Here is a 26,769-nt window from a genome sequence, read left to right as displayed (position 1 = left end):
AGATAGAAATATCAATAATCTATCATTGATTAATATTTACTATACTTATTATGATTCAAAGTAGTAAAAATTTTATTAGACTAATATTTTTATTATTAAAAAGTCACTTGTGCTTCTATATTACAAAGTCAAATATATCAAACATCATATTTTTATTAGTACCTTTTAAATCAGTTTCCACTCTAATTTATATTTGTTTTACGTTACAATTTTTAAATTTTGAGTTGAAACAACTAGGCCATATATTAACATCCACTTGGTCAATCAATGGGGATTAAATTTGAATTGGTGTATGCATTAAATGATAGGCCTAAGCTTTTCCTCGCTGGTCTCTCTCTCTCTCTCTCAGTCTGAAGTGCACCGTATGATAGCGAAGAAAGCTGGCCAAGTGGAATCCATATCCTCTGAGGTAATAGAATTTTTATGTTTGGATCACGACCGTCAGATAAGAATATAGGCCAATCCGGCCATAGGTAAACGCACGGGTGTGCTTTAATAATTGTGCGGATTCTAATTTGACGGTCCAGATCTAAAAGTAAATATTCTGTTACCTTAGGTGATACTAATTCAGCCGAGTGAATGAAGGAAACACGTAAACCGCAAAATTAAATTCTCTTCTTTAAATTATTATTTCATTTCACTTACGCGTTTCTTTTACGAATCGGTCCCTCTTCTGTCTTTTTCTCTTCTCCAGTTCTTCTACATATAACCCTTGTTCTCTCTCACCTCCCCCACATAAAAAAAAAAAACCAAATAGAGAGATAAAAGGCTTCAACTTTATCGCTACTGCATCATCGCTGGTTTGATTTTATACTCTGCAAACTCAAATCGAGTTCTCTGGTGTCGGATTAGGATTTGGGTCAACCCCTTTGGTGTCCTTTGGCCTTAATTTGGAACCATTTTTGTTCATTATTGGTGAGTTTAAAGAGGCTTAAATCCATCCTGGTTCTCTGATTTGAGACCAGTGCTGGGTTTTCTGAGTGTTTCCTTGTATCTATCTGGTTAGGTTTGTTTCTAATTCCAGATCTAAGTTTATCTACTTTTAGATCCCTTTACCTCAGTTATTATTACTTAACCCAGAATTCCAATTTGGGTTTTACTTAAATCCCAATTTGAAACATGTGGGGAGATATGAAACCGATGCTGAAATCTCAGGAAGAAATCCCTGATTACTTCCCGCCTTCACCGAGAAAAGACTGGTCGATCGGACTGGTAAAACTGGTAACAATTTTAGTAATTTTCATGGCTGGTTTGGTAATTGGTCTCGCAATTAGTGCACATTTCGGCCGGTATTACAATTCGCAAACCGACCTCTTCTTCCCTTCTACCATGTACACTTCCACTTGCGGTGAAAAGGATTGCATGGATTTCAAAAGTTTTGTGAAACCCTCGAATTTGATGCATTCGATGACGGATCAACAGTTGAACTGGAGAGCATCTCTCGTGCCGAAAATGGAGGAGTTTCCGTTTAATCGGGTGCCTAAGGTGGCCTTCTTGTTCATGACAAGGGGGCCGCTGCCGTTTGCTCCGCTGTGGGACCGTTTCTTCAAGGGGCATAATGGTCTTTTTTCAGTTTATGTGCACACTTTGCCGGATTATAAACTCAATGTGTCGAAGGATTCGGCATTCTATGGTCGTCAGATACCGAGTGAGGTGCGTTTTGTTGTTATGTTTTTACTTTTTTTATTGGTTTAATTGCAATTTTACATTGCTAATTAGTAGGGTTTTTAATATAGTAAAACTTAAGTTTTCTAAAATACTTGGAATTTAATGACATCTATAAGGTATTTTTGGGTATCATTCAAGCTAGGTTTAGATATAACTCAAATGTTTGGTAAGTCTCAAATATAACTTCCTTTATTAATTTAGAAATTCATTTTATTTAGTAGTCATATTTGGTGACAAACTTGGAACTTTGAATTGTGATAAGAGATTGCATTTCAACATGCCTAAGCATGCTGAAATTTCAAAAATAACACCTGGCATGTGGTCCCCACATAAAAGAAACATGCTACATGGTGTGTTCTTCTTATGAGAATAATTTGAGCTGTCAGAAAAACTGTCATATTCATTTCTTGTGCTAAGAATGGATGAGTTGTCATAGGAAAAAAAAAATTCAAGTCAAGAACTATTCAAAATAATTAGTTACAGGTAATAATATTCCAGTCTAGCCAACATTCTTTGCATGAATTTCTGCTAAAAAGTATTTAATTTCTCACCAAACCTCAAAAAATTAATGCAATCATTAAGGTCATTTTCATATTTGATGTATTTGAGGATATAAGATTTGTGTTATCTGACAATCTGTTTATTAATTTTTGAATTTTCAGGAGGTATCATGGGGATCAGTATCTCTAGTAGATGCTGAGAAGCGGTTATTAGCAAATGCACTCCTCGACTTCTCAAACGAGCGTTTCGTGCTTCTCTCCGAATCGTGCATCCCGGTTTTCAACTTCCCGACAGTTTATGAGTACCTCATCAACTCAGTACAAAGCTACGTTGAATCATACTTCATACCGACCCCACAATGTGAGGGCCGGTACAACCGTCGCATGGCCCCACACATCACTCTTAACCAATGGCGTAAGGGTTCCGAGTGGTTCGAACTTAACCGTGAATTAGCAATAAATGTTTTGGCCGATTTTAAGTATTATTCTCTTTTTAGAAAGCATTGCCGGCCATCATGCTACCCAGACGAGCACTACATACCGACTTTTCTACACAAGTTTTACGGGGAATTGAACTCGAACCGCACTGTGACTTGGGTTGATTGGTCGAGGGGTGGGCCCCACCCGGCCCGATACGGAGCTATCAATGTCACTGAAAAGTTTATACTGTCAATCAGGAATAACGGCACGGGTTGCATGTATAACGGGAGGCCGACCACGGTTTGCTACCTGTTTGCACGAAAGTTCGCACCGAGCGCACTCGAGCCATTGATGAATATGACCTCAACTGTATTGGAATTTTGACATAGGAATTTTTTATAATGCCCTTGTTTATTTCTTAGTTTTTGAGGGACCTTTATGGGATAACTAATTCTTTGTGAATAGAGAGACTCATTCATTTGGACCAGTGAAAAAGATATTGATAGGAAGGAATCTTTGATAACTTTTTTTTTTTTTCTTTTTGCTCCTTGTCTATTTTTTTTTTAAGTTTTAGTATTTTATCCTTTTTTTTTTTATATCCAGCTAGTGACTACCGGATGTTTAGTATTTTATCTGATATAGAAATAGTTTGGTGGATATTCTCAGAACATGCCTTCACAACTTGCAAGGTTTTGCAAGGATGGAATATATATTTGTATAGGTGGGGCTAAATTTTGAAATTATTTGGGTATAAGAATATTCTTTTTGTTCATACAAATCGTTCAAAAACATATTTATTGAATCACATATACTTAATAGAATGGACACCTCCAGTGCATGCTGTAATGGAGAATGTTGTCTTGGTTGCTAAGAAAATATTCAAGGCAAGGTAATCATTTCCAGTTGAACAACATGAAAACCAATTCTTACCAGACTTTTGTTTACCTACATTTCCAATTGCTTCATAGGAAGTTCAATCAAGATGTTAGAATACTTGAATTATAATATATGCAATGATATCGAATATCTCAAAGTAGGTAGCCTAATTATATATTTTTTATATATAGAGGTTGATTAATATCAAATCGATAATTCTTCATGAGGTCTCGTACGACTAAGTCATTTTTCAATTTTCAAAGTCTTAAAAGTCGATCTAAACTGTTAAATGTAATATCTATATTAAAATATGCTTAGAGACCAAATTTTATATGTTTTGAATTGTTTTACTATTTATTAAGTCACTTTAAAAATTGTTTTTTTTCTAATGGTAATATTGACTAGTGATTTAAGATGCATTAGTTTCATGTTTGCTACTGATATGACGTACTGATATATATTGAAACTATTTAGTGTACATACTACTTGAAACATAAACTGAATGTTCATATTTTGTTGTGTTTTATACAAAAGTTTAAATAGTATTTATCACATCATAGCAGAATGACTAAAAATACAGCACTATGTCCATATAATGTCACTATAGCACAGATAGCGTCATAGTTTTTATGATTAAAAAATACAATAGTGGTCTTATAGTGTGCTATTTAGAGCATGATTTTTATCAACTTAGATACAAATGTACAATACCAATCGCCTGTCTATTCCAACTGTACCACATTATATGAATGAATAACCTTTGTTACTTATTTCTCTATAAACCCTACACAAAAAATGAGCAAATTTCAAGTCACAAAACAGAGCTAAAGAAAAATAATCAAGCAAGCATTTCGTTCGATGATCATGATTACTGCACGAAAAAAAAAATAAAAAAATGTTAAAAGTACTAAAATTTGACTATATTCAGCGAGTGATTCTCTGGAACTTTGGTACTTTGCTAAGTGCGGATCAGTCCATACTCCATACTATGGATCCATATTTTTATTTTAAAATTTCAAATAGTTGATTCGAATCATTCAATACGATTTTTATATGAAAAGGTACTTGGAGACCAAATTTTTCATGTTTTATAGTTTTTTTGTTATTTTTTAGATAAGGAGGGTCCACTGTACCTCCAAATTTTAATCGTATATTATTGTCTTGATCAATGGAGCATTTTAAAAGACTAATCAACGAAAAAGTTGCCCCAGTTCACCTCCAGTTTGCTGTATCCCTGTTCCGAAATTTTTATTGATATAAAAAAAAATATAAAATTTCAGAAACTATCCAACTTTTCGCGTGATTTCGAAATATATCCAAACTGCAAATTTTTTTTGCAGTTTTAGACTGAATTACTGCAAATTTTGTTTACGGTTTTGAAATTTCAAACAGCAAAAATTTTTGCGGTTTCAAAAAAAAGAAAATATTTATAATTTATTTTTATTTTGTATTGAAATATTAGAAATGTTTTATATTTTTTTTTCAAAATAGATGGAATACTATATAATTTGATTTATTAGAAAGACTGTTACAAATAATCCGGATCAACATTTTTCATGCCGGATTTTTTGCAGCTGTAAGAAAATTAATATATTTTTTAATGAGTTATTGGAAAAAAAATAAAAATGCTTGTATTCTGAGTTATTGATCCCGGTTTAAAAGTCACTTCTAGGTAATACAGAAAACATTGTGATTCTTCTAGTACATTTAATTTATAAAAAAATGTATCTATTTTGAGAAAATTTTTTGAATAACAATCATTAAATAACTTAAATTTTTTGTTTTTTAAAATTGTTCCCATCTTACTACTTAGTTCCTAGCATCAACAAGACAAATAACACTTGAATTTTATGTTAATTTGCATGGCATTTATTGAACCAATGGCTAACAATAGTATTCTATTGGATAGATTCAATTCTGAGTATTTGCCAGAATATAATTGAAAATGTTGTGAATTACATGCAAATTGTATGAGCTGATTAAGCTATGGAGCATTCAATTTAGTTACTGGCTTGAGTATAATTTCACTGATTTACTTATTCAGAGCAGAGGCAGATTCACAAATCTAAAACCGGGATAATTTTTTTTTCAAAACTTGCATGCCATATTTTTATTTATTTTAAGCAAAAATGCTATTTGTAATCTAAAATTGATCCCCAAATTTTTCAAAAAAAATTCTATGATTGGACCCCATACTATTCTCAAGGAAATTGTTTTTCTATGATTGCCCCCTGATTCAGAGTATGGCTCTTTCATTAGCTTTAGTTATGTACTTGAATGTAAATTGACTATTCTTAGAACTTGAACATGACACCAACTCTCCAAAATGTAGTTGCTAAGAGTATGTGCATATTGATCTTATTCATGGTAAAATGGAACTAAATCTGGTAACTGAACTGTTATAGTTCTTTATTATTCCTAGTTTCAGTGGGTACTGGTAAATTCTGGAGAGTTAATGCACACATAAATCACTGAGTTCTTTTCTTCAATGTGCTATGAAAATTCTTTTATTGTTAATTGTGTAATCATCATATAAACATTTTTTTTTAAATTGCAGATGTACCTAGGAATTCAAATATTTCGGTTCTATTTGACATGCACAAAGTGCTCAGCCGAGATCACATTCAAGACAGATCCGCAGAATTCAGATTACATTGTGGAATCAGGTACATCTCGCAATTTCGAGCCTTGGCGTGATCAAGAGGAAGCTGCAGAAAAAGAAAAAAAGGAAGAGAGAAGCAGAAGAAATGGGAGATGCAATGAAATCACTAGAAAACAAAGCTCTCGATTCGAAAAAAGATATGAATAGACTTGCCGCTTTAGAAGAAATGAGGTCTATGCAAGGATTTTTTTTTTTTTTTTGTGTCTACAATAAACTGTGTTAGTTTTATAAAATTAAAAATTTAAGATTTGTTTAATTCATTTTTTGAACTTTGTTCTTTTGGGTGTGATGTACAGTCAAGGCATGCAACTGTGAGCTTTGAGGATATGTTGGAGACTTTGAACCGCTCTTCCCAGGAAAAGGATTTTCAACTAGTTCATTTTTTCTTATCTTGAGATCCCAATTGTCGATTTTAACACAAAGTATAATCTTTTAATTTTTTCATCACAACTCCTCTCCTTGACAGGAGTAAAATGCAATTGAAGAGTTGGATTGATGAACAACATGAGACCTTGATTAAATCCATTGTTTTCCAAGTATGGGTTTCTTCCAGCATTCTTTTTCTATTTTGTTTTGTTCCTCTATTTGTTAGTTATTTTATGTTTCTAATAAAAAAAATTGTGCTTAATGTAGAAATCAAAGGACTATGTTAGACGTATCGAGGAGGACGACAATTTTGATACTGATGCGGGACCCTCATCTTTTACTTTACCTTTGAAGGTAGCATTATTTTCGAGTTGTTTCCATACAGTTTGTACCAGTCAGGTTGTCCGGTTATCACACAAATTGTTTATAAATTAAATCTACTGGTACGACTTCTTTTTTGTTGTTGTGTACAGTAACTACAGTTTATATTTATATCTAACTTCAATGCAGTCAAAGAGCTCCTCACTTGGTAATCCAACTGATTCTTTAACAAAGGGTACAGGTATGTTCATTATTTATCTTATTATCCATCTTTCTCATGCTTTGTTCTCCTGCTATAGCAAAGGTCTCTTACAAAGAGCTACCTGCTGTTAATCTGTATTTGATGAAGGAATTCTTGGTTTTTGTATTAGATGGACAACAAAATAGTTAAAAAATTGTTATCTGGGCCTGAAGGAGTATAGTAAATTTAGAGAGAATCTTTTTTATCGTTTGGTGTATCAGAAATCAATTAGGATAAATCAAATTAGGAGCAACGTGTTGTTTTAGTTTATAATAGAGCACCGTGATATATAGTTCACATACTGATAACAAATCTTGATTGTATTTTGGCACATACTGATTAGGTTATTAGCACTGGGTATGAAGTGTGAACTGCTAAAATTCTTTGTAAACCTGGCTAATACAGCAACAAAACCTTGATACCAGTACCTGTTAGGTCATTATGAGTTCAACACTGGTTTATAATTTGTACCACACCAGGTTGTCTTATACACATACCAGTTACCACCACATTGTTCCAATAGCTACCATTTCTCATGGTTAAGCTCTGGTACGGTAGGAACTCAAGCGGGCTCTACTGTGATTATGCCAAAATTTGTAATGAAGCCAAACACAGCAGGTGACAACTTTTATAAAAAAATGTGCTTGGGTCCTACACCAAACAGCCTATCAGAAACCAAGAAGCATGTAGAAGAGAACAACAATACCACACCAATTAAATGACCTCAGGCACTTTGTGCCACATACGATTCTGACGATACTGAGTAAATCAAGCAACTGTAATATCCATTTGATTTTCAAGGAAAATCATAAGTCTAGTTATTTTTGTGGTTGTGAATAAATAAAGAATTATTATATTTTTTTTCTTTCTTTCTCAAACACAACAATGAAAATTGATTTCTTGTTATTCGTATTTTATACTTCCAATGCTTAAGACAATGGTAGCTTCAAATTAAATTGCTTGATTGCGATACGATTTCATTTTAATGAACTCGTATCGTAATCAAGCAAGGAAAGAGATAATCTTTGCGCTCTCTGAGCACCTCCTGAAATAGAAATTCGCGTCCCTGAGATATCTCAACTTCGAATTGATATGTGAAAAATGAGTACTGTTCAAATCTTTTCTGCACGAATCTCAAAGCACAGTAAATTTGGCACAAAAGGACCACTATCTATCTTTGCATTTTAGTTTGCCCCGTTGTTTTAGCTGATGACCTCTCTCTTTTTAGTTCACCTCAATTGTAATTCCTTTTTTTTTCCCCATTTTATCTTGTTCTGATGTATCATGTCAAAAATTCAGCAATGCTTTAATTTCTATGGCTCTAATAAAAATGAAGCACAATAGATGCTACCGAAAATATATATTTAGTGCAGATAAAATTTTCATTAAAATGCAGAATTCCAAATTTGCTGATTGAAAATATAATCAGCTGTTTAGGAACAATTTGATTGGTAAATTGGAAAAGGTGACCAATTTTATTGAAAACGGATATGAATTATCCACCCCGAATTCGCTAGAAACCCGTTCGAATTAAACGGATTCAGATCCGGATAATTTCAATGTATCAAGCACACCGGATACTGGAAATCACTTCGTATATCACGTCTCTCCTCTACAGGCTGCCAACACGCTACATGCACGCAAGGCGGTCGATATATATAAACATAATTGCTTATCGTTCTCTCTCTTGTAGAACAAAAAAAATCCTGATTACATTGGACAGCAAAATTTTTGAATTCTCATCTTGGGTCTCTGTTTAGGAATAACAATATGGGCCCAATAATCAATTTCATCTCTCTTTTTTCCATTAGTTGTTGATTTTCATTTTCTTATTCGTATTCTTTTTTCTTATTCAAATTAGATCATAAAGGAACGGTTTAGGTGTTAAAAATTTGCATCTCATGAATATAGCTTTACTTCTTAAATGGTGGTGGAAAATGATTCATCCCCACTATACTGGTTTATGGAAACAATTAATACAAGTTAAATATCATGTCTCTACCCCACTTGCAAAATTGTCACATTTTTAGAGAGAAGTTTGCAAATTACAACATATTGGACAGCTGAGCTGTACTTTTCAGGTTGGAGATGGCCAAACAATTCGATTTTGGCTTGATACTTGGCACTCTGCCTGTCCTTTAGCAATCACTTATCCTCAACTATTTGAACTTTGCTCTAACAAATCTATTACTGTTAATCATGCTCTTACTGCTCAAGGAACTCTTGTTACTTTTAGGAGGTCCTTACATGGCATCCTCCTTTTAGAATGGTTTGAATTAACTACTCTCATGTCCTCCTATTCGTTGAGTGACACAGCTGATTGTCCTCAATGGAAATGGGATGCCAAACAACAATTTACCACTGCTTCTTTATATAACTTTCTTGCATTTCGAGGTGTAAATATTTCTTTTGCTAATATGTGGTGGTTGGTACCAATTCCCTTGAAAATACAAATTTTTATGTGGTTACTGTTTCAAAATAAAATTCTTACCAAAGAGGTCCTTACTAGAAGAAAATGGCAAGGCGATCCCACATGCCTCTTTTGTAACTGTGCAATAGAATCCACCTTGCACCTTTTTCTGAAATGTCCATATGTTGCACAAATTTGGTTCTGGATGGGCAAATTTCAAAACTTCTATGGGGATTGGACTTCTTTAGAACAAATCCTTCATTTAGCTCACACTCTAAACCCTAAGCAAAAAGAAGCTATGTTGATGGTGCTTAGTGCCATATGTTGGTGTGTTTGGCGAACACGAAATGCTATCTGTTTTGATAATACTCCTGTTCCTACCATTAGAAATATGCTTTTACTTATATGCTCTTTGCTGGATTATTGGACAGGCTACAAAAAACGAACTGTGAGGCCATTTACTGCTGAGTGGATGCCCGAAGACTTGGATATGGTGCCGCTACAATCCCTCTCCCCGGTGCTTGCTATTCTACCACCTATGCCACATGTACCACTGGTACCACTGGTACCCGTTCTGATGAATGACTGACTCACTTGGCTGTTATGCATTTTCCCTTTGTTTTTCTGAGCATACACGAGTCTATGTAATAAATGGGGTTTTCCTTATGTGAGTAACCCTCTGTTAATGTCTAAGGTTAGACGCACTTAGTTCCTGAAGTTTGTTTGTGCTAGACTTTACTTTTTACTTGCAAATGGTTGTATGTTTTTGAATATTTGTATTTTGCATATTATTCTAATGGAAGAGCTTATGCCTATTTTTCCAAAAAAAAGATCATAAAGGAACAAAAAACTTTAATGATGAGAGAATAGTTGCTGCAGAGTCAACTTTGAAAAGAGATAAATTTATTTTAAGGCTTTTGTTTCTTCTTCATAAATTTGTTTTTCTTAATTAGTATTTGTATTTAAAATTCATATAACTCAATTATCCGACAATTATTTGTATTGTATCCACATTCGAATATGTATCCATATCCGTAGATTATCCGATTCGTATCCATATCCATATTCATTTAAGGCGGATTTAGTTTTAAATTTGAACATCCATTTACTATTCGTATCCGCTAATTGAAAGGTGGATACGGATATGATATTAGCATTATCCACTCCGAATTCGCTCTGTTTTCACCCCTACTCACAAAGTCATAGTTTTCTAAGTTAATTTTGAAGGGCCTTGTGGTCTTCTCTAGACACTAAATATTTGAGCACAATTTATCATTCCATTAGATTCTTTTTTTTCTTTTCTTCTCTCTGGTTAGCAGGATCGGAGCCTTTAGTGCTTGGCTTTCCACAATCAAAACTCAATTGAAGATGGGATAGATATATAGCACCTTCCACCCATAGCACTAAAGTCGGATCAGGATCGACTGTTTGAACTCCGAAAATAGAGATATAGATCCATAGCACGAACCAATTCAAGCTTTGAAAAGTACCATAGCCTCAATCCAAAAACATTAATGGTACTAAAATTAAACTATATTCAGCCATTTCTCTTGGTCCATGCAGTTTTGGTTCCTTGCAAAGGGTTTAAAATATCAGTTTTAAATTCAAATTTGGTGCTTGTAGATGCACCGTAATGCTTATGCAAACCAGATATTAACTGAAAATATTGTGCATTGGATCAGATCAGATGTACAGAAAGGCAAGTCTAATCAAAACTTAATTGCAAAGTGCTCAAGTGAAGAAGAACCAGAAAATTGGAGCTTAGATTTCTAGTTTTACATGTTGCCTATGTTTTGGTGAATTTGCATCTGTTATTACATTAGCTATATTTTGAGTATGTGTAGCTGCAGGTTTAGACTTTAGTTTTTGGATGTTTAGAAGGGCTATTTTGTAAGAAGTAAGAACATATAAGCTGTACTGGTACTGCACTGTGTCATAGGTACCATTTAGGTACCTGTTTCATAGTTGCTATGATTTCAATGGAAATCAGTGCATACATTCCATTATTATTCAAACAAAATTAGTACTGTATGGTAGACTATTCAGCTAAACTTCCAAATATGTACAAATTCAAACCCATCATTTACTAATTTGAAGAAAACTTGAGCAAAATCAAATTGCAAGTAATTAAAAAGTAGAATTGAAATTTCCCAGGTTTCCATTGAATTAAGAAACACTAAGGTATTCCCAGAAAAATCACTTTGCCTATTTACTGTGAATTCTCAATTTATCCCTAATTTCTGCATAATCCAAATAACATTTCAACTCTTCTAACACTTTTACTCTATTTCTGCAAATAATAAATAATAATTTCGTATTATCAAAAACTACAAAAGAGCACAAAACAGATCTCTTTACTATAAAGAGTTACATTCATTCAATCATGAAAACCTCACCTTACAATGCAGTTCAATAATGTCGCGACCCGATTGCCACCGGGTCGGGTTGGGACTCAAAATCTGAAGGCTGCTCCTGGGATTTGTTTTGAGGTGTGTTAAATCTCTCTTGCCCAGTTGAATCCCTCTGCAGTGAAGCAAAGCTTGATCCACTGTCATTACCACTGGTACTGAATTGACCCTGTTTAGACCCGTATCCACTTTGACCATTGTACCCAGGTTGGGGTTGGCCATGATTTGACCCGTATCCATTTTGATTGTTATATGCATCATACCTGGGTTGGCCCCGATTAGACCCAACCCTGGGTTGACTCTGATTAGACTGAAATTCATTTTGGCCACCATATGCAAACCCGGGTTGACCCTGATTGCTAAACCCGGATGGACCCTGATTATACCCTGTTCCACTTTGACCATTACGGATGCCAAACCCGGATTGACTCTGCTTGGACCTAAAACCGGTTTGACCAGGTGTAGGACCGAACCCGTTCTGGACTTGTGAGTGACCAAATCCTGGTCGGGGCAAAGTACTATCGGGGTTAGCTTGAGAGGATCCAAACCCGTTTACAGCTTGATTAAACCCTGATTGGGCACTAGCACCACCAAATGGAACTTGTGGATTTTGTGGTCTAAATTCATGGTTACCTTGAACAGGACCTTCACCAGGTTGCCTTTGAGCTGTACCAAAATTTGGTGGTGATTGAGGTGGGTTGAATTGTGGTTGCCTTTGAGCCGTACCAAAATTCGGAGGCGATTGAGGTGGAATGAAATCGGATTGCCTTTGAGCTGGGTTGTTATAAGGTTGCATTTGTGGGTTGAATTGGGGTTGTGTTTGAGGTGGGTTGAATTGGGGTTGCGGTTGAGGTGAGTTGAATTGGGGTTGCCTTTGAACCGTACCAAAATTTGGTGGCGATTGAGATGGAATAAAATTGGATTGCCTTTGATATGGGTTGATATATGGTTGTGTTTGAGGTGGGTTGAATTGGGCTTGCATTTGAGGTGATCTGAATTCGGGTTGCCCTTGAGCTGGGTTGAATTGGGGTTGCATTTGAGGTGGGATGAATTGGGGTTGTGTTTGAGGTGGGTAGAATTGGGATTGCCCTTGAGGTGGGTTGATATAAGGTTGCATTTGAGGTGGTTTGAATTCGGGCTGCCTTTGAGGCAGGTTGAATTGGGGTTGCGATTGAGGTGGGTTGAATTGGGGTTGCCTTTCAGAAGGTGGGTTAAATTGGGGTTGCCTTTGAGGTGGGTGGAATTGGGGTTGCATTTGAGGTGGGTTGAATTGGGGCTGCCTTTCAGATGGGTTGAATTGGGGTTGCATTTGAGGTGAGTTGAATTGGGGTTGCCTTAGAGGAGGGTTGAATTGGGGCTGCCTTTCAGATGTGTTGAATTGGGGTTGTCTCTGAGGTGGGTTAAAACCGGCTTGGGTTTGAGGAACACCTGCATTGGGTCTAGGGGAGCCTCTCCATGGACCAGTACGGGCTTGAGTGGGCCCACTGAAACCAGCCTGGCCAAGAACTGGGCCAGTCGAAATCACCTTCTCTTGAAACACTGACTCAATCTCATCACCTCTTCCTGCTTCTTTAAACACTTCTAATACTAATTCCTTGAAATCCTTACCAGCAACCACACCATTTCGTACCATCTCTCGCATCAAATCTCGTGCTCGATCCAAGTCACCTTCCTTACACAATGCATTCACCAGGGTTTTGTAACTCTCTTCATTTGGCTTAATCTCCTTCTCTGGCATTTTCTCATACACCTCCAAGGCATCCTTTATTCTACCATCCTTCACCAGTCCCACAAAGAGTTTATTGAAAAACTGCACATTTAACTTGGGCCCATTATTCCAACTAGACCCTAGGAAAAAACTATTATTATTCTGACCAGTACCCAATGTATTCTCACCACTGCTCCTATTATCGCCAGAATCAGGAGAAATTGAATTGTTATCAGATGAGATGGTGTTATTACTGTCACCAATGCCAAGAAATAAGCTGTTCTTCTCATTACTACCAAGAGAAAGCTTGTAATACCTCAATGCATCATCTGTCTTCCCTTCTTTAAGAAACCCATCAACCAAATATGTAAAGGTCCACACATCAGGCAATACCGACTTCTTATCCATTTCCTCAAACAGCTTCTCTGCATCCTCTATCAAACCATTCTCACAAAGTTTCCCAATAATGTTGTTAAAGCAACCAACATCCATCATCAATGGTTTGCATGGAGGCTTGTGAAACACATCAATGGCATCTTTAAACCTCCCCTCTTTAAAACATTGGTTAACCATTATATTATAAGTCTCTGTATTGATTGCCAAGTTACCGGGTGGTTTATGGTTGTCTAACATGTCTTCCCAAAGCGTCAGTGCCTCGTCTTTCTTACCATGGTCAAGCAAAGTCTGGATTAACACGTTGCATGTGGCCGGGCTCATTTTGAACTTTCTATCCAACAAAGATTGATAATTCTCCATTGCCTCTTTATCCATCTCTTTCTTCCAATACGCCTCCATGAACGTGGCGTGCACAGCACCATCATACACCAAACACCTCTCAGCCAATTCATCGAACAGTTCACGTGCCTTCTCCCAATTATCCCTATCCAAGTACCCCTTGATCAAGTTGTTATACACCATGGAATCTGCTCCATGTCCTCGATTCAGCATCTCCCGCAATAGATCAACCGCCTCCTGAATTCTGTCAGCATCAACCAGCCCCTTTGTCAAGTGCTTGTACGTGACCGGAGAAGGAGAGAACGGTGCGGATTCAAGGATCTCTTTGTAAATCTCCAGAGCCTCATCAACCCGCTTCGAATCACACAATGCATTGATCAGGATGTTGTAAGAGACCACATTAGGGATGATGTTGTTCTGACGAAAGAAGAAGTGGAAGAGAGCAATGGAGTCGTCAAGACGGCCATGCCGGTGGAATGAGGCCGACACAGCATTGCAAGTGAAGACAGTGGGACGGGGACGAAGCTGGAAGGTGTGGTGCCTGGCAAGGGAGGAAGCCGAGTCGAGGTCCCCCGAGCGTAAAAGGGACTGAACGCGGTTGTGAAGGGAGAGGCGAGGACCAACGAGAGCAGACGTGGAGTCGGGAAGGCGGGGATCACGAGGGGTTGAGGGATATGAAGGGGATCGGAGAGCATGGAGAGGTGGTTCGATGCGGAGGCGGCGCTTACGACGTCGTCGCTCAGCGGCAGCCTCCTCTGCTGAGGAGAAGGCGAAGAAGCGGACTGGGATGAGGCGGAGAGGGAGTGATGGGGAGGGGATTTCGGGGTGGATTTGGATGTGGCGGAGGCGGCGGATGAGGTGGCGGTACAAGGCCATGGTTGTTGCTGTAGAGGGGGAGAGAGAGAGAGAGAGAGAGAGAGAGAGAGAGAGAAGGGTTTTAGGTTGAGGCGCGAGAGAGTCGCTGGGAAAAGGAGAGAATTCATTTCACCTGAGTTACCTCAAGTTTTGAGTTTAGATCCGAACCGTCAGATCTGTTTAAGTACGAATATTAAAGGGACCTGAGCATTTCATCTCGGGCCGAATTGGTCCGGATTCTGATCGGACGGTCTGGATCTAAACCGAAATATTCTTTTACCTTGGAGCATATAATGCGGGGAGAGAAGGGTTTTGGGGAACAATTTTATAGGAAGATACTTCATTTAATGCTCTCAAAAAGATGTATAATTCATTTACAGAAATTTCAATTTTTGTTTTTTTAATAAATAGAAAGCTTGAGTGAGGCTATGCCGCTAGGACGGGCAAAAAAGCTCGTGGCTCGCTTGGTATTCGCTCGTGACTCGATTGATAACGGCTCGTTCGTTAGTGGATCGAGTTAAAATTAGCTCGCTCGCTACATACTCGAGCCAGAATTAATGAGTTTGAGTTTGGTCTGGCTCGGCACGAGCCAGTTCGGTCGTTAACTAGCTATTTAATATACATAGTTTAATAGTATAATCGGATGATCGGATCCATTCACTTCAGATTGGATATATTATGATGTATGAATGTTATAGCTAATGTTATGGCAATTGCACTTTGGACTGTGTTTAAGGTTAATTTGATAATTTTGTATGGAATATGTGTGAATTAATTATAAGTAATTAAGTTAATTTGTATGAATTTGTTTGATTTGGTATGCATAAATTTATTCTGTGAATATGTTTGTATGAATTTAGGATTTTGATATATTTGTATGTATGAATTTAGTTGATTTGTTTAATTACAATTGAATTAAGAATATTTCTCAATAATTAGTCATATAAATATTATTTTGTTTTAGCCATAATTGATAAAATATGTTATGAAAATTTAAGATATAGCAAGAAAGAAAATATACAAATTTATAAATCTGCCAAGTTAGTAACGAGCTAGCTCGGCTCGCTCGGACAAGCCACGAGTCGGTCTTGAGCAATAGTTTTAACTCGTGACCTGAAATCCAAACTCGCTTGCTCAGCTTGATACACCAACAAGCCGAGTTCGAGTGTGACCTAGCTAACTCGTTAACAGCTCGTTGCCACCCCTATATGCCGCTATGGTGATTTATGAATTCATATTTTTATTTTCAAAGTTCAAACAGTAACTGTTTGAACATGATTTATATATAAAAATGTAATTACAGACTAAATTTTGTATTTTTTTAGAATATTTTTATTATTTTTCTGGATACAGTAACCATTAACCATTATACTCTTTTCTTTCTCTCCTCTTTTCCTTTCTCGTCTTCTCTCCATAAAATGTAACTTTATATAAACTCTCTCACCTCCATTTTATTAATGTAAATAACAAGGCTTTGGAGCTTTCCGTTTGTTAATTTCAGCAAATAATTGAAGATATAATCAATTTTCTTTTTACCTCTGTGCATCAACAAATTGAATTTTAAGCTGGTCTGGATTTACTCAATATTCTTCTCAAATCATTTCCTCTGAACTAAAATCGGTTATATGAAAGTAAAAAAAAAAAAGAAAAAAAAAAAAGAAAGCAAACCAATAATGTGGTTGAAAATCCACTGAAATTACAATACAACACATTTAATGAATTTTACTGCAAAATTTTTACATACCATACGGAACTGCTTGTTTAATAAAATAACTTAATTGGAGTTATCTGTCAAATGACAGATTTAGTATAGTATATCAAGTAAATGAAATTATTAATAACTGAGCATTTTTTGGAGCTAACTGGTCAAAATGATCCATGTTTTGCAGTACATTCTCATACCATGAGGTCTTTGTTAGCCTTATTCTTTGATGATATCCAATCAATCTCCTTACTCCCTCTTTTCTTATTTTCTTCTTAGAAGGAGAATGGCCTTCTCTCATCGAACTTAAGAGGAGAGGGAAGAAAACAAGAAGGGTAAAATGGGAATTTATATAAAATTATTGTTAAATATGATGGATTGGATAAATATGTGAGTTTCAACCATTTTAAAGGATAAATATGTAATTACTGATTTTAGAGGGAGAATACGTAATATTGATACTTTTGAGTGGGATATATGAAATTCTCCCTTCTTTAAATTTCAGCTGAAACTTTGAATCCTCTTGAAATACTAGATTGCAGTTTAATTTGAAGGTACCATGGACATGATAGTTTGATAGTGTACAAGTTTTGTTTAATGCATCCAAATTTCTGATTAATTTATACTGCAAATGCTAGAAATTATCAAATTATTTTCATTTAAATTGACAACATTTGAAAATTGAAAGTTTAATCTAGACACAACTCTATTACTTCAAAGAGCAAGATACATTCAGAAACCTATATCATATATACAATCGAATATATCCCGCAATTATTTTGTGCGTATAATACTTTTAACCCCTGTAATCTCAAATTAAAATTCAAGAGTTGAAAAAAAGAAGAAGAGGAGAGACTCATGGGGCCCACTGAAAGCTGCTCATTGCAGGGAAAGGAGTTACACCGAAAGCCGGATACGGAGTTTGTAGAATCGGATCCGGCCTAACAAAGCTCACCACTTTGTTCAACCGTGCTGCTCTTGTCTGTACCACATCTCTCTGCTATTTACCATGAAAAACATGAAATTAGGAGAAATTCCTCTTCATAAAAAGTATTTCTGCGTAGGACTGTTCAAATGGCCGGGTTTGATTAAAATCAAATTAAAATAGTCAAACCAAAATTTTATTTGGTTTTCAAAATCTAACCAAACCAACCTAATTATATTGTTCAACCGAATAACAACCAGACCAGAAAAAAACAAAGTAAATTTTGGTTTGTTTGGTTGAACTGAAATATGAGAGATTAAATTTCAAAAGGTAAAAACTTAATATAGACACAAATACATTTAAATATCATAGAAATAAATATCATGACATAAATCGGTCGAACTGAAATATGAGAGATTAAACCGAATCAACTATAAAAAGCTAAAGTAATTTAAACCAAATGAAACCATATCAAATGAACACCCCTGTTTATGTGCTAGAATAACTTTGGTGGCAATTAATTCAAATTATTGATTATGAAGTAAACATGACTTGGTTAGAATAGCTTGCACAAGAGTTATTGATAAGAATCTAACCTTACCAAACCAATGCACAGAGGAACATTTTGTTAGTTGGTAAGAAAGAAAAGAACCATTGCAAAATTTTGCAAAATGGCCCTTTAAAATTGACATATCTACTCTTATGGTAGTTAACATAATAACATTTAATAACATTTGATTTGTTCTCCTAAATGAAACAAATCATATATTACTTGCTACCAAAACAAATACTGACATCCAACACTTTGAATTTATTGAACTGAATTATAAATGCAAGAATTGAAAAATTGAAAAAGTAATGTATGGAAAATTACAAAAAAGTAATGTATGGAAAATTTTGTAAAAAGGCCATTAAAATTGACATATCTACTCTTATGGTAGTTAACATTAGATGGAATGTTCTACTAATTGAAACAAATCATATATTACTACTGAAACCAAAATGGCATCCAATACTTCAAACCAATTAAAGTGCAATAAAAAAAATGCAAGAATTGAAAAATTGAAATAACCTAAATTACAAAAAAGAAGCAAAAGAAATTAGAACTAACCTTCTCATCGAAACGAACCTCCACTGGTAATCTGGTTTTACTGTCTTTCTGCTTCATCTTGTACGAGTAGTAACTCCTACTAAACATCAAAAACCCTAAAAACCCCATTGCCATAGAAATCAACCAAACCGGCCTTACTCCAAATACACAGTATTTCATCACTTCTACCGGTACTTTCCACCATGCCAACAATACCTCTCCCTTCGATCCATCTTGAACCTTGCTAATTTGGTTTTCAGTACTCTCGGGTTTGTTTTCATCAAGGGAAATGCTTTGTTCATCTAAATCTTTCCCTAATTTTAAGGAACTATCATTGGAACAATTTGAACAATCTCCATTTTGTTCACCCTTTGATTCACTTGAAAAAACCGAATCCGAATTATCGATTCCTTGAAAAGGAAATAGACTGTTAATTTCGCCCTCTAAATTAACAATTCCATCGTCGATTTGATTCAAATAGAACTCATGTAGAACCTCCATCTCTCCAAACCCTAATTCACCAATTGAATCCCGTTCATGTTCATCACAAGTAACACTAGAAATCTCACCTCTTTGCTCCAGATCCTGATCCTTGGAGAAATAATCCAAGTAGGTGAAATCATTCTCCTCAAATTCATCTTTGCAAGAGGAATTGTTGCAACTCAGCACCTCCCACTCGTCTAGATCAACAACCTCTGTCATACTATCTCTCTTGTCGATTGAATCAGATTTGTGTGTTGTTTTGTTTATCACATCAAAATATTAAGAGTGAAGAAGAGAACAAAGAGACGTGCTTTGTTCATTTCTTTTTTGGATTCTTTCATAATAAACAGAGAGAAGTAATTCCTGAATTCATATCCTCTGCAAGAACACACCGTTTAAGTTTAGATCCAATCCGTTTGTAGAACATTAGCACCAATCTTGAAGAGAACGTTCTTTATCGGTCGGCTAGGAGATAAACTTATACGGTGCTTTAATGCTGAGGATATGGACTCGAACTTCTACTGATATATAAATTTATCGAAACTTTGTTTAACTCACAAAGTATTTCTACTTCATTTTACTACTGATACTGTAGAGATATTTGATTCGCTATATCTACTAATTAGTTCGGTATCAGAGTTTTTGGAAGTAGAAATGCAATGTAGAGTTGCATTTTGCAAACTTGTTCCAGAGAATTGGTGGCTTGGGGAATGTGTGAAGTCGAGGGTTTGGCTGCATTTGGCGCACAAAATTGAGGTAGATTTTAAAGTTTTTTCAATAAGAATTTGTAAATTTTGATATGCGATTACTGTAAAATATCGTATGGAAATTATAAAGTCTATGGGTGAGTGGACTGCAAACGAATCGAACCAAATCGAAATTAACTTATTTTGAGTGTGAGTTTGAATAAGATTCGAATTGAATTGATTTAATTTGTTTTAGAACGAATTAATTTCGAATCAAATTAATTGTAAACTACAAATTATTTGAAATAAAGTCAATCAAATTACGAACTACAAATTATTTTGATAACTCTAGTTATACCGATAGTTTATGTATTAGTTTTTTTTTTTTGCGTAGAACAAAATTCACACGGTTTTCTTTTACCTTTTACGAATTCGCATTGATGAATTATGAGCCATCTCAAGATTCCATTATCTTTTACGCTGCTGAATTTATTAAAATCATGATATGAATCTAGTCAAATGAAACTTATTCCATTATTAATATGTTATGCTGCTGAAATATTTTTCTATTATAATTTATCATTATATTAATAATTTTGAGCTCTAATATAAGTTCAGTTCATGCATTATTAAAGATTGATGGTAAAATTCATTAGTTAACTAAATAGTTTGCAAATCAATTTCAAACGATTATTTCCAATTTGAGTTTGATTTGAATAAGATTCAAACCAAACTAGTTTGATTTGAATAAGATTCAAACCAAACTAGTTTGATTTGTTTCAAAACAAATTAATTTCGAATCGAATTAATTGCGAACTTTTTTCAAATCGAACTCAAATTGAATCACGAACTACAAACTTTTTGTGCAGCTCTATATGTGTCTACATAAATAAACAAAATTCATCATTATATGTGTTAGATTTACGATTCAACTTATTTTAAATTATCTTTATAGAACTCTTGTCATTATATTATTATTAGAATTGAATTTTTTTTAATCTTAACATTATGAGTTTAGCAAGTTACGGTAATTAAAAATCACATGTAAAATATTTTCTAAACAAATAAACAAGTAAAATTAAAAAAAAAATAATGAAAAATTAGGATGATATATTACACTATTTGTGTAAAAATAATTATTGCACTCAGTTGAAATTATGTCTAGTTCGTCACTAGAAATAACACATATGTATTTTATATCGCTGTGACAATTTATAAAAAACACGCTGACCATGATGGCTTCTGAGATGAAAAAAAAAATATATATATATAGTAACAATTTATAAAAAACACGCTAATCACTTTGAAAACAGCTGATGTAACGGTGGCTTCTGATTTTACTGTTTTGTTAAGTCACTGTTGAATCAACAATTTTCAAAATGGCTTAATAAATAGTAAAAAATTCAGAAAAATATAAAATTTGGTCTCCAAGCACAATTTAATATAGAGAACAACTTGAACGGTTCGGATCAACGTTTTGAACTTTGAAAATTGAAAAACGAATTGGTAACACCAAAGCTTAGGAGCTACCACTTTGATCTTAGCCAACCCCTCTCTCTCTATATATATATATATATATATATGCACACACAAGATGTTCTAAAAGATATTTGACTGTTATTTTTCTTCAAGTATTAGTCAGTAATTTTAAATAATATTTTCGAGTTATATAATAACAAGGTTAAATTGTTAACATCAGTGTTGTAAACTAGCGGTATACCTTCATCGAAAGGATAAGGTACCATTATGCGATTAATCAGAAATAATTAGAAATAATCGGTTATAATCAATAATAATTATCCGATTACTCAGAAAAAATCAGTAACAGTTTGTAATAGAAAGTTTTTTACAACACTGATTATATAACATACATGTATATATATTCATACGGAACCTTGTAGAAATCACTGATGTATCATGGCACAATATGCACCGGGAGCATGAAGAACATATTTTAATGATAACATTCAGGAAAATATGTATTTCATTTGAGTAGCAAAATAACGTAACAGATATTATTTTAAAATAAGAATATGAATATTGTACGTCTGTGCGGTCAACGGATATCATAGTCACATTAACAAATTACCAGCAACGAATGTTGGATTCCTGCATGCGGCTGCCGCAGGAAACAAAATAAAAAACAATTAATTTTATGAAATATATGAATGGGTGATGTCATTGTACTTATCAAATTTTCATGTGACAATTATCTCCTCAATTTTTTATCTATATTTCATAAAAGAGTAGGATAAATGTAGAAAACGGTCACGTGAGATGACTCGTGTGTTGCGTGATGTGATTTTTTTGTGTGACGCGGCTGTCTTTACCATCTTAATCATATCATGTGACATTTACATGATAAGTTTTTAAACATTATTTCTTAATTATAATTATCTTGTAACATTTGTTTGATACATTTTATTATTATTTTTTAAAACTAACTTAAACATGTAAACAATAATTAACTGCAATCAGTCATATTATGTGTGGTCACGGCGATATCTATATTAAAATATGATTGGAGACAAAATTTTATACTTTTTTTGAAAATCTTTTACTATTTTTGTTCTGAACCATTCAAAAACAATAGCCAGTATAATAATGCAACAGTAGTTCAAAGTATTTCAATTTTTTAAATACTAGTTTACATTACTTTAAAGCATGATATTTATCAGCCTATAATAAATAATAAACGAAACAGATGTATATATTCATACATCTGTTTAAGTGAAAATTGTAACTGGTTTCATATATTTAAAGAAAAGAAAAACAGAGTACATGTAAGTGGTTTCTTGGAGGAAAAAAAGAAGAATGAACATAGCACATAATTTACCCGGACTTTATTTTATAATCATATATTTCCAACTTAAAATTTAAATTTCTTTTTTGAAAAATAAATGGGATGTAGAAATTTTTACGTTTCATCAATTTTTTTCTAAATTAAGCAGAAAAGAGAGAAAATAAAGCGTGACCTAGAAAATAAATTTCCGCCAATTGAGATAGAAAATTAGAGTCACATATATAGAGCCAGAGGAGGCTACAATTTCAAAAAATTATTAAATTATGTTTCGTCTTAAATTTTTTTCTCAAAATTATGCTTCTATTTTTATACTTTTTTCAGAAGAATTTAAAATTAAAATATTATTCAAAACATTATAAAATTATACCTCACCCTAAATTTTTGCCTTATCCTATTAAAAATCTTGACTCCGCCTCTGATTCGGAGGTCTAAGAACTTGGACCACAAATAATTTTTCGAACCTTTATGAATCAAGAATAAATTTTTATCATTCCTTATTAGAGATGGAGAATTTATTCCAGATCTAAATTTGTGTTTTTGGTTTTTTTTTCTTGGACAATATCAGAAAAAATCGATGGCACAGATAATTTGTGTCTTTGCTATCTACTTATTGATTTTAGTTCTTAAAAAGTAAATTATAAAAAAATATTGATAAATGAAAAATCAAACAGTATAGCTACATGTTTATATCAAAATATCAAACATCATTGGCCACCCCCAATAACTCTGAAAAACATTTTTTTTTAGAAGACCCAAAAATCTAAATCATCTACACTTGTTAATTAATTTATCAATTAAACCTCTGTTTTGTAAACTGTGGACCAAATTAATTAAGAGGAGAAGCCACCAACAGTATTTATTTGGTTAAATGTAGAAATTTAATTATAAAACATTGCTCTCCCTTTCTCTGTAGTCCTTTCGAAGGGTCAGTGAAAACGATCTCAAATTGAGACAAAATATATATATGACGAAATAAAATATTTAGCACGATATATAAAAACAATACATATATATAGTTTGTTTCCTACATGCAATAAATTTAACACCCCATGCAATAAAATTAATATATGTTGACCATACCAAATTCTCAAATACAAGTGTTTGATACACAAATCACAAATATATATATAAATAAACCATGTATAAATTAGGTCATTAGCCACATTGGTAAGCTTTCTGGCACGGGCGAGTGTACGGCGCTCCCGGTGTCTTATTGCCATTGGGGGCCGCCGGCTTGTTCGCGTTCCTCACGGCGCCATAGGTTACATGCGACTTATCCGCTTGGAGCAACATCCGATGTATATTTGAATCCATCTGGAATTCGCTGTCGAAGTTCCACACATCCAAATGTCTGTTTTCGACATATGCTTCGGAGAAGTGTGCGGAACCGATGACGAAGGCGATTAACATAGCAATGATCACACTACCTTGATATCTCATTGTGAAATTTTATTTTGGGATTTGCTCAAACAATATGTTAAGCTGGGGATGAAGAGCTCCATTTAAAGCATTTAAAGCAAGGCAGAGATATATAGATAGTGGTGAAAGCAATATCAAAATGGTTGCTTTTCTTTTGGGAAAGCAAGAAACTGTTTTTCCTCATCCAACTATTGATCTTCATTGAGATTCGGGCATGCAAAATATTGAACGGTTGGATGTTCCGATCCTACTTTTCTAAAAGAAAAGCAGCAAATTCGTCCAACTACCAATAATTAAGGCACTTAAAACTGTACCAGTCCCAGTCAGATAGCATATAAACACATGATGATTTTTGTTTTTGTTAAATCTCAGTACGGACTTCAATGATTGAATGGCACTCAAACATAGAGAAATTATTTTTTTTAAAAAAAGGTTTGTTTGTGGTTGAATATATTTAGTTCATTATAATTAAAGGGCAAATAATTACATATACTTTTAGGAATTTTTCTCGTAATACAAAATTATCCAAAAGAATTGCAAAGAAACAATTCAAATTTAAAAAAAATTTATTCAAAAATATTAAGATAAAATTAGATGGAGATGATGACATGATGTCGCTGTAGATTAGTTCCAGTTCTTGTTTGTATAATTATTTTAAACATAAGCATAATTTGTAATTTTTTCAGAAAAAAAATATGACAAAAGAAATATATTTTAAAAATCTTTTGAGCTAGGAATATACAAGTGCAATTGCTGTACGTACGATTTTATCTTCTGAGGTATCTCAAATTAAATCATGAAGGGCTTTAAGGTCTAAATTCATTTGAACTTTAAAATGTAATTTTGGTGCAATTTAATTTAAGGCTATATGGGAGAGCTCATTTGTTTTTAATTCAAGTTTGCAAACCATTTCAGTTTTAATGATATCATCCACGGACTTTAAAATTATTGATTTTAGTTCTTAAAAATGTAGTTATAAAAAATATATTGATAAATGAAAAACCAATAGTATATATACATGTTTTATAAAAAATATCAAATATCATTGGTCACCCCCAATAGTATATGAAAAGCATTTTTTTTTTTAAGAATACCCAAAAATCTAAATCCTCTACACTTGTAAATTAATTTATGAATTAAACCTCTTGATGTGTAAACTGTCGATCAAAATTAAGAGGAGAAGCCAACAGTATTTATTTGGTTAAATGTAGAAATTTGATTATAAAACATTGCTCTCGCTTTCTCTGTAGTCCTTTTGAAGGGTCACTAAAAATGTCGAAATTTTTATTTGTAGCACAAAAAAAAAAGATAAATCAAAACACTCTAGATTTAGAGGATTTTCATATTTACCCGAGCCGTATAGACAGTCTGCAGTCCATTTATGGGGGACCGCAGATTGTCTTAGAGGTCCCCAAAAGTCCAAAAAATGCAATGTAATATTGAATATATTTAAGTTTTGGGAACCTCTAAGCCAATCTGGGGTCTCCCCATAAATGAGCCGTAAATTGGCTGTGCGGCCTGGGTAAATATGAAAATCCCTCAAATCTAGAGTGTTTTGATTTTTTTTTAATTATGGTATTTAAAAAAAATTCGGCTAAAAACGATCTCAAATTGAGACAATATATGACGAAATAAAATAAAATAGTAGTTAATTATTCTCTATTTCTCTATGATGTTAAAAATATAAATATCTTATATATTACCTCAGATGTATGAATTCCGAATCGGTTTGAAATTGCAAGGACACAATACTAAATTGGACATATAACATGACTCAAAGAGTTTGTAACTTCACCCCTTCTTAAACAAAAAAGCTACAAAATTCTAAATTTCAAGTCAAATTTTAAAACTCACATTCCTTTTTAGACTTCAAAAATTCCCACTTCTCTTTTTCTCTCTCACAATTTAGCTCTAAAAAATAACATATACACAATCCCATCATTGATCTATACGCACACAATATATATCTTTTTAGATGTGCCAATATTTTAGACTTTTGAAATATGTAGTTGAACTAGCATGTTTTTAAGATAAATTGGATCGGCTTCAAACGATGAATTTGAACAATTGAAATTCGTCTACTTCACGAATAATACACTTACATGTTAATTTTATAGACTTTTAAATTAATTTAGTATAAAGTCAAGCGATCAAAAATAATGAAAAATAAATGTATGAAAATTAAGTTGTAAACTCTTTTTTTTTACTACTTTGACTTGATACTAAATTAATTAAAAAATTACAAATAAGAATTGTTTTTAATTTCAAAGCTATCTTTCTCTTAAATTTTATATTTTTTATCTTTGTAGGACGAAAGTGATTTCAAATAAAAATTGGTAGAGTGATAGTGAAGAAACTAGAGGAGAGTTTTAGATTAACAAGGAGGATCTTGGTTCATTATAATTGGTTGCACCGAAGAAACAATTGAGGATTAAGTATATGAGATTTGGTTTATGGTGTAAAGTTTAATTATGGAACTAGACTAGGTAAA

The 26,769-nt window shown here is 33.8% G+C and overlaps 3 protein-coding genes and 1 pseudogene across 4 annotated transcripts; 2 read left to right on the top strand and 2 right to left on the bottom strand.

Moving 5' to 3' along the window:
• Positions 1–729: 729 nt before the first annotated feature.
• On the top strand, positions 730–3,111 carry LOC144554245 (glycosyltransferase BC10-like). The gene is made up of 2 exons (XM_078302563.1): positions 730–1,653; positions 2,331–3,111. The coding sequence occupies exons 1-2, from the start codon at positions 1,120–1,122 to the stop codon at positions 2,970–2,972; spliced, it is 1,176 nt and encodes a 391-aa protein (XP_078158689.1). The 5' UTR covers positions 730–1,119; the 3' UTR covers positions 2,973–3,111.
• A 1,056-nt stretch (positions 3,112–4,167) lies between these two features.
• LOC144554550 (uncharacterized) lies at positions 4,168–15,206 on the bottom strand. The gene is made up of 2 exons (XM_078302865.1): positions 11,861–15,206; positions 4,168–4,248 (listed from the first exon to the last, which is right to left on the bottom strand). The coding sequence occupies exon 1, from the start codon at positions 15,189–15,191 to the stop codon at positions 11,874–11,876; it is 3,318 nt and encodes a 1,105-aa protein (XP_078158991.1). The 5' UTR covers positions 15,192–15,206; the 3' UTR covers positions 4,168–4,248; positions 11,861–11,873.
• Positions 5,837–6,927, top strand: LOC144553822 (uncharacterized; annotated as a pseudogene).
• Positions 15,207–17,581: 2,375 nt separating the features above from the next.
• LOC144554826 (uncharacterized) lies at positions 17,582–19,675 on the bottom strand. Of its 2 annotated transcripts, none has more exons than XM_078303175.1 (2): positions 18,909–19,675; positions 17,582–17,869 (listed from the first exon to the last, which is right to left on the bottom strand). In XM_078303175.1, the coding sequence occupies exons 1-2, from the start codon at positions 19,587–19,589 to the stop codon at positions 17,729–17,731; spliced, it is 822 nt and encodes a 273-aa protein (XP_078159301.1). In that variant the 5' UTR covers positions 19,590–19,675; the 3' UTR covers positions 17,582–17,728. The 2 variants fall into 2 exon arrangements, with proteins under 2 accessions (XP_078159301.1, XP_078159300.1); XM_078303174.1 differs by having other exon boundaries at positions 17,582–17,872; positions 18,909–19,673.
• Between the last annotated feature and the right edge of the window lie 7,094 nt (positions 19,676–26,769).

Source organism: Carex rostrata, chromosome 5 (assembly GCF_964058835.1).
Source record: "Carex rostrata chromosome 5, lpCarRost1.2, whole genome shotgun sequence".
NCBI classification, from domain to species: domain Eukaryota; kingdom Viridiplantae; phylum Streptophyta; class Magnoliopsida; order Poales; family Cyperaceae; genus Carex; species Carex rostrata.
Note: the sequence above shows the minus strand (reverse complement) of the source record. Positions and strands in the feature narration are given on the sequence as shown.

Bases quoted from the DNA above. Each gene is read 5' to 3' on its own strand.
- LOC144554245 (XM_078302563.1), top strand. From the start codon at position 1,120: ATGTGGGGAGATATGAAACCGATGCTGAAATCTCAGGAAGAAATCCCT. The intron at 1,654-2,330 runs GTGCGTTTTGTT...TTGAATTTTCAG, and splicing joins GTCGTCAGATACCGAGTGAG to GAGGTATCATGGGGATCAGT.
- LOC144554550 (XM_078302865.1), bottom strand. From the start codon at position 15,191: ATGGCCTTGTACCGCCACCTCATCCGCCGCCTCCGCCACATCCAAATC.
- LOC144554826 (XM_078303174.1), bottom strand. From the start codon at position 19,589: ATGACAGAGGTTGTTGATCTAGACGAGTGGGAGGTGCTGAGTTGCAAC. The intron at 17,873-18,908 runs GTTAGTTCTAAT...CATGGTAAATAG, and splicing joins AGGTTCGTTTCGATGAGAAG to CAGAGAGATGTGGTACAGAC.